We start from the raw sequence: 8,817 nt of genomic DNA, 5'->3' as shown, positions 1-8,817 counted from the left end.
ATATATATATATATATATATATGTATATATATATATATATATATATATATATATATATATAATATGTAACGTATTTTGTTATATGGTTTCTGTAGCATTGAATTTATACAATAAATAAACTTTTCCGAATGAGTTATTTATTTGAAGAAGGTAATACTATGAGGTATCTGTATTATATCAGCTTGTGATTAGTAATTTTTGAAGTCAAAGGAACATGTGAAAAACATGTTTACAAGAAGGGAAGCAGCAAGTGTACATGTTTCAAGTGGGGTGTGGTACAAATTTCGGATATAACATCTGGAAAAAGTGCGGGCTTTTTTTACGATACTCTCAGGTATTTATCATATCATTGCTTTTAAGCTTATGTTGTATTTATTTAAAGTATATCTAAGTCACCAGAGCTCATACATTTTTCTCCTAGCTTTGTAGAAATAAGAGTAATAACTATGCTTTCAATGGCAATACAAGAAAATAATTTTTCTGTTATGCTCTGTCATGAACCACTTCTCCAACATTTGCATGATGATGTCATCTAATTGTATATATCATCTTATAATTGATTTAATATATCTATAAATGTGTGTGTTTAAATACTTGCATATGCTTATTTGTAACCATGCTCGTTTATATTTAATCAAACAAAATAATAAACAATATTACTTCGTTGCAGTTATGTGTATTGTGAAAAATACAAATACAAGAAGATACATATTATAAATGAAAGGTTCTAATAAAAGAATATAATAATGCCAAGGATTTATTCAGGAAATTATTTGAGAAAGTTCAGAAAAATATTTCGAAGGATAAGTTAGGTCTCGTCAAGTTGTTTACAGTCTGCCGCCATAAAGTATTTAGCACTTCTCATTGGGTTCTGTGGTTGATGCATTCTCAGACACAGCTGAGTCATCATCCCTCCCAGTCTGGCAAGAAAGGCATGGCAGTTTCTTCTCCATAGCAGCTCGGTACTTGGGATGACTGATTGCATAAACGATTGGGGTTGTACACAGCATTGGCCTTGGAAAACGGAACCCCAGATGGTGAAGAGAGGGGTGATGAAGTGCATCACCATACTGAACTAGCCTTCTAGAGCTGATGCTACAAAAGCACTCCAGTCTAGCTACAGTGAAATCATGAATATATTGCAGGATATTAGAAGTGACTCCAAATGAAAGGTCTTGTGTATGCTGCAAGGCACAATGGCTGGCATTGAATATCTGTTTACTGGAGACAGGCACTTACATTGCCTTCATGGATGATGTTCTTCAGAGAGTCAGTGCAATCAACGAATATCTCAAAGTAAAAATCTTGGTCTGAATGTCACTGTTACATCACTGGCCAGCCTGAAAGACCTCTTGGCATCTCAGCTCTATTCTTTCGACAGTTAGGAGGAACAAGGTCAACAACTTTCAGATTCTGCAGAATATGTTCACACTCGAAAGTGGCAGCGCAATATTTGTTTGAATGCACTGGCCTATGACCAGACAAAAAGAGCACAGCTCAGCCGATCTGAAAAATCTAGAGCAGAATGTTGCATTCCTGTCATCATAACTTCCCTTGAGGAACACATGAGGGTATATGACTGAAGTCAGGTCGGTTCGACTGCTTTAGACGACTAATGAAGCTGTCCTCTGAAGAGCTGTCTAAAGCAGAAAAGAAATTATTGGATGTTTATCCCAAAAATATGGAAACTTCATTCCCTGGTGGTGTCAACCAATTTTTTTTGCAGTGTTTATGCTGACAAAGAGCCAAATAACTTTAGCACTGATCTTTTTCTTTACAAACTTTTCCACGATAAAAATATGATTGATATTTTTTCGAACTTGGAAGCAGCCTTGAGGATGTACCTGGTTGCAATGATGAGCAATTACAGTACCGAACATTCGCTTCCCAAGTTGAAATCGATTTGAGAATTGCTTATGAACAAGCTTGATACAGGAGCAACTTTAAATTTCACCATCATGAGCACTGAATTAGATATCCTATACTTATTAGGTATTAAGGACATAATAAGGGACTTTACATTTAGAAAGTCAAGAAAAGCACCTGAACTATATACTTCATTCAACAAACATTCATGCCCAGAGGCTGCGCACCATACTTGTAATTATCTGAGCAAGAAAATGGATTACCTAAGTACAGTATCTCAGCAAGGGGTGAGGGTGCTCATAAGCTTATGTTGTTTCTTGTTTTATGAGTTAAATATTGGAAAACTGATATAATTCTAATTGTAAAATGTTTGATGTTTGTATGGCCCGTGTTTCCACTTCAAAATTAAATAATTTATTTTTGTAGAATCAGAGAGTAAGACCTTCTTACAGGCAATTCCAGGTATTTCCAAGGGATTTAAGCTTGAGCTATGGCATATTCTTTTATCGTTGTTACTATTGTTACGTTCCTGAAACTTGCACTATGAGGGAGGTGGGAATAGTGGTGGGTTACTTATTTATTTATTTGTTGTCTACTTGACCTGTGTAAGCATGTGTTTAAGATCATATCTTAATTTGGTGCCTTTGATAAGATACCACTGCTGTTACTTAGAGACCAAAAAGAAGAATCAGGGTTGAGTTGGTAAAAGTAGTTTTGAATCATTACATAAAACAATATATTCCCTTACAAAGTTATTGACTTTCCAAATTAAAACGATACTTATATTTGCGTAGAATAATAATACGGTCTATTTATTTTGGGTATGATCGTGGATGAGTCAGCAGCAACTGTTCGCTCTATAACTGCATGTTTCTTCAGTTGCTACCCGGTAATAGATAAGAGTTTGAGGAAAGGGAGTGGTGATATCTAGTCATCAAACCAACCATTCTGCAGCCTGGCGTCAGCCATTAGCACGGAGACTCCTTTTAACTTTCTGTAGGATTACCTGCAACTCTTCCATCCTACTGTGCCCATTTGAAGAACAGTTATTTATGGCTGATTCAAAACAGCTAATTAAGCATGGGGAAAATCATAAGCCATGGGTTAATACTTGCTCTACGGAGAAATGAAAATATTTTATACAATTTTTTGCGCAAGAAGTCATAAAGATCCAATATATGGGTAAATTTTTTTTATTATATTCTGTCATAGTATGTACTTTTAGCAAAGCCCGTAAAATTCTAAGGTAAATATGGCACAGTTGTAAGGAAAAATAAAATTTGGCTATGAAAACCTCCAAGCCCCAATTCCTAGATCCGGGCCCCTCACCTCCTAGATCCGGCAGTGATCAGTAATGCTACTTTTAAAGGCTATGCATCGTCAAACTAGTTTTTCAGATCTTTATGTTTTTTTACACTTACATAAATTTAAGTTTCTTTCGATGCCTCTATTGTTAGCTTTACAAATTATATTCGATACTTTTTATTTTATACAAAAACCATAATGTATTCTGTGGAATTCTGGTTTGAAAGTTATTATCCTTTTTGATTTTCTTTCATGTGTATGTTTGTTTTTAAATAATAATAATAATAATAATAATAATAATAATAATAATAATAATAATAATAATAATAATAATAATAATAATAATAATAGCAGTAGTATAAACTTGTAATATGTATTCGATGATAATAACAATCAAGAATACAACATAAATTAGCCCTCCGTTGTAATATAGATCATACTCCACAATAAGGTTATATTTACTCGGCATCTACAGTAGGTGTTTACATAGCAACAAGAATATGCTTCCAACGAGAAAAGCCACTTAGTCCGTTCACTGATCCAACCTGACTCTGGGTAATTGGAATGGAAAAGATTATCAGTATACTGAACTCCTCACCAAGTAGCAAAGTGAAGAGCCAGATTTAACATCTGTTATATCTAATGTAATTTGCTTATGACCACTGTTTATTCATATATTTAGGATGGGTTATTGAATGAGCAGGACGTGTGTGCAATATATATACTGTAATATACATATATTATATATATATATATATATATATATATATATATATATATATATATATATATATATATATATATATATATATATATATATATATATATATATATATATATATATATATATATATATATATATATATATATAAAAACTTTATCTCATACACAATTGTTCTGTGCATTAGTAGAATTACTAAAAGGACCTCATTCAAACTAGATGGTATCTAATGGAGTATTTATTAAGAAAAAGTTACAAACTTTCTTTGACAAACAGTCCACATTATCAAGTATCCGTACAATGAGCTGTATTTATATCTGTGTGCTGGGTACTTTTAATCCTATAATTGCCTAGCTCCTCCTGTGTGATCCCCACCCCCTCGTGATCTTGGTCTTTCTCTTTGCTCCCTTCTTTCAGGAGTCCGTTTTCCGTGCGTTCTCTTGCATTTTTCCTTTGTTTCCTTGCTAATGTGGAGTATATGATTTTTCTAGATATGCTCTCTTCAAAGCCGTTTCCAGTGCTCCCTGCCATTGTGTTGTTGCCGCAAGTTATGAAGGCGTTCTCTACAACCAGTCTAGCCGTTTTGTTGGTGTTCCTGTACAGAAAACTCATATTTTCCCAGTCTATATTATGATAATTTTCCCAACAGTGTTTGGCAACTGCCGACGTCTGATTATAATGCCTTATGTTCTGCAGATGTTGTTTGCTTCGCTCTTTACATGATTTGCTAGTTTCGCCATAGTACCCTTCCTCAGAGCCTAGACACGCTGCCATATATAGCCCATAGCCCCCCTCTAATCTTTTCCCCCTCTACCGACTTTTTGTTTCTAACTATTTTATTCCTAATGGTGTTTTTGTAGCTGCCTATCAATTTGAAATTATCTAGCTTTCTGTTGATGGGTGCAATAGAGTTGTTGTCCGGGACTGTAATTATTTTCTTCCCTACTAAATGTTCCTTTTCTATCCTTTGCCTCTCCCCAAAATAGTTTTTCCTTGCCTTGATGTGTGCCCACTCCCACCATTACTTAGGGTAGCCTAATCTCCTAAAACTCTCCCTCAGGTAATCCAGTTCTTCGTCTAAAAATTCGGGACTGCAAATACTATAAGCCCTGATGGCCAACCCTGTCATTACTCCTATTTTTATTTCTTTCCTATGACTGGAGAACCTATGTATGTATGAATTGTTTGTGTCTTCTTCGTATATACCTTGAATTTTAAATTTTCCCCTTCTCTCTTAACCAGGACATCCAAGAAAGGAATTTCTCCCTCCTTCTTTTCTTCTATTGTGAACTTGATTTGTTCATTTAGTTTATTTATGTTTCCTAGGAACTTTTGTATATCTTCCCTTTCTCCCTTGTAAATAATCAAGATGCCATCCATGTATCTTACCCATTTTACGATATTTAAGTTCCCTTTATTTACTTTGCCCACCTCTTCCTTTTCAAACCATTCCATAAAGATATTAGCTAGAATTGGTGAAAGACTTGAACCCATGGCCACGCCATTTTTTTGTATATAATGGTTTTCGCCACGCTTAAAAACATTAACGCTTAGGGCCGCTGTTAGCAGTTTTATTAAAACGTCTTGATCTATGTCGCATGTATAAACCCCCTCCTCCATATTCTTTCTTATTATTTCCATCGTTGTCTTGACTGGTACGTTAGTGAACAGGGAAGTTACATCCAAACTTGCAAATTTTTCTGAATAAATACTCCATTAGATACCATCCAGTTTGAATGAAGTCCTTTTAGTAATATATATATATATATATATATATATATATATATATATATATATATATATATATATATATATATATATATATATATATATATATATATATATATATATATATATATATATATATATATATATATATATATTTATATATATATATATATATATATATATATATATATATATATATATATATATATATATATATATATATATATATATATATATATATATATATATATATAAATACTGTATATATATATATATATATATATATATATATATATATATATATATATATATATATATATATATATATATATATATATATATATATATATATATATATATATATATATATATATATATATATATATATATATATATATATATATATATATATATATATATATATGTATATATATATATATATATATATATATATATATATATATATATATATATGTATATATATATTATATATATATATATATGTATGTATGTATGTATCTATATACATATATATATTTATTCTTTTAACAATCCATTTTACAACTGGACGATTATCCTCAACTGATAAAAACCATGTCTATTTATGTTGCTTTCAGTGAGTTTAAAAGGACTTATGGATTCCAATTTCTATTTGTAAAAGAAGGCTTAAACATTTTCATTAAACTTGTAGGTAAACGTACTTACCGTCGCTGATCCTCAAATACAATTAACTCTATAGTTGAGTCAGCCAACCATGCAAGTGAGGTATATAAAGTGCTTCCTTGACAAAGTGAGACATTCCAGCTTCGGCAGCGCGAGGAACGGAATCCCGGACACCTGTTCCTGACGGCTGCTGTTTTTTCTATCGTCTCGAAAAACTTCCTCAACGAAGGTACCTCAAGTATAGAAATTATTATTATTATTATTATTATTATTATTATTATTATTATTATTATTATTATTATTATTATTACTCAAATATTGTATATCATATTCTGACTTCTGTATTATTTCACTCGCGTCACTTTTAACTTCAAAATATATTCGTTAAGAAGTTGAAAAATGACTTAGTTTAACCATGTTCCCTTGCGTCTTAGGATTAGAGTCACTCGTAATTCATAAATATAAACTGAAAAATGTTGACCTCATGTTTTTTATATTTCTACCAAAGATTTGAATTACATTTTTATACAATAGTGAAAGGCATTTGGGAAATGAACATGTAAAACAATGAAGAGTAAATTTCAGAAATATCATAAAACTAAAACTAGTTGATAAATAATATTTAAGCTAACTGAATGAAGACCACTGAAGACCTGCGGTAATCTGAAGTTTTCAAAATAATTTGCCTGATATTGGTGAAAAACAATCCAGTCACTCTACACTTTTCCTAATCCTTGAATGACTGACACAAGCGAGAATTCCATTAATTTCTACAACCAGTCGATTGGTTTCTAGGAAGATATTAATATATTCCTTAAAAGACTGAGGCAATCACAGGTCTAACTTATTTTTTTCATCAATATTAATAGCAGATAATATGCTTGTTACCATTCAAAATTAGGAAAATATTTAGGGGTGGTCGTTAAAAAATATATGTAGGTAAATATCAATGCTAACAACAAAGAACATGACATATTATTTTTCCACGATAGATTATAAAGCTGTATCAGAAGTAGTAACCAGTAAACCTCAGCATCACTGGAACTTTGCACTCTTGGTTTCTTGCAGATGGGTTACTGGGAAGATCCTTCTAACATGGGTGGCAGTGACCTCCTGCCCTCTACGAACCCATACGGTAACTACACTGTTGTCGACAGGGTTCCCCGAGAGCTTCTAAGTTACATCCACGAACACTGGTACCAGTACCCTCCCATGAACCCACTTTGGTATAGCTTAGTTGGTTTCTGGATGTTTGTAATGGGGATGCTTTCTGTTTGTGGTAACTTTGTTGTCATCTGGGTCTTCATGAACACCAAGTCTCTCAGGACTCCATCAAATATGTTTGTTGTAAGTCTGGCCTTCTCAGATTTCATCATGATGTCATTCATGTTCCCCCCAACTTTGGTGAACTGTTACTATCAGATGTGGGCCTTCAGCGGTTTCTTCTGCGAAATCTACGCTGCCGTAGGTTCTGTCTGTGGATGCGCTTCTATTTGGTCCATGGTTTTCATTACTCTCGATCGTTACAACGTCATTGTGAAGGGTATTGCAGCAAAGCCTTTAACAACTAATGGTGCTTTGATGAGAATTTTGTTTGCTTGGACTCAAACTATCATTTGGTGCGCTCTTCCATTGTTTGGAATCAACAGATATGTCCCTGAAGGCAACATGACTGCCTGTGGTACTGACTACCTCAGTGATGATCTGACGGGCCACCTTTACCTGTATTTCTATGCTCTTGATTGCTATGTCCTTCCACTTTTCATCATCATTTATTGTTACACATTCATCTTGAAGGCTGTTGCTACTCACGAGAAACAGATGCGTGAACAGGCCAAGAAGATGGGAGTCAAGTCCCTGAGAAATGACCCAGAAGCCAGAAAGACATCTAATGAATGCCGCCTTGCTAAAGTTGCTCTCATGACTGTTTCACTGTGGTTCATGGCATGGACTCCTTACTTTGTCATCAATATGGTAGGCATGAATCACAAGCCTTTCATCACCCCTCTCTTCACCATCTGGGGTTCCGTTTTCGCCAAGGCCAATGCTGTGTACAACCCCATCGTTTATGCCATCAGTCATCCCAAGTACCGAGCTGCTATGGAGAAGAAACTGCCATGCCTTTCTTGCCAGACTGAGAGGGATGATGACTCAGCTGTGTCTGAGAATGCATCAACCACTGAACCCAATGAGAAGTGCTAAATACTTTATGGCGGCAGACTGTAAACAGAACTTGACGAGATCTAACTTATCCTTCGAAATATTTTTCTGAACTTTCTCAAATAATTCCTCTGAATAAATCCTTGGCATTATTATATTCTTTTATTAGAACCTTTCATTTATAATATTTATCTTCTTGTATTTGTATTTTTCACAATACACATAACTGCAACGAAGTAATATTATTTATTATTTTGTTTGATTAAATATAAACGACCATGGATACAAATAAGCATATAAATATAAAAAATTAGTTATAAGATGTTATATGGAAAGAGACGTCACGCACAAGTTGGAGATGTGGTTCATGACAG

The 8,817-nt window shown here is 33.4% G+C and overlaps 1 protein-coding gene across 1 annotated transcript; it reads left to right on the top strand.

Annotated features, from left to right (window-relative positions):
* The first annotated feature begins 6,423 nt into the window (after window positions 1-6,423).
* LOC136827918 (rhodopsin-like) lies at window positions 6,424-8,596 on the top strand. The gene is made up of 2 exons (XM_067085381.1): window positions 6,424-6,512; window positions 7,352-8,596. The coding sequence occupies exon 2, from the start codon at window positions 7,352-7,354 to the stop codon at window positions 8,483-8,485; it is 1,134 nt and encodes a 377-aa protein (XP_066941482.1). The 5' UTR covers window positions 6,424-6,512; the 3' UTR covers window positions 8,486-8,596.
* The last annotated feature ends 221 nt before the right edge of the window (window positions 8,597-8,817 follow it).

This window comes from Macrobrachium rosenbergii, chromosome 42 (assembly GCF_040412425.1).
Source record: "Macrobrachium rosenbergii isolate ZJJX-2024 chromosome 42, ASM4041242v1, whole genome shotgun sequence".
NCBI classification, from domain to species: Eukaryota; Metazoa; Arthropoda; class Malacostraca; order Decapoda; family Palaemonidae; genus Macrobrachium; species Macrobrachium rosenbergii.
Note: the sequence above shows the minus strand (reverse complement) of the source record. Positions and strands in the feature narration are given on the sequence as shown.

Bases quoted from the DNA above. Each gene is read 5' to 3' on its own strand.
- LOC136827918 (XM_067085381.1), top strand. From the start codon at position 7,352: ATGGGTTACTGGGAAGATCCTTCTAACATGGGTGGCAGTGACCTCCTG.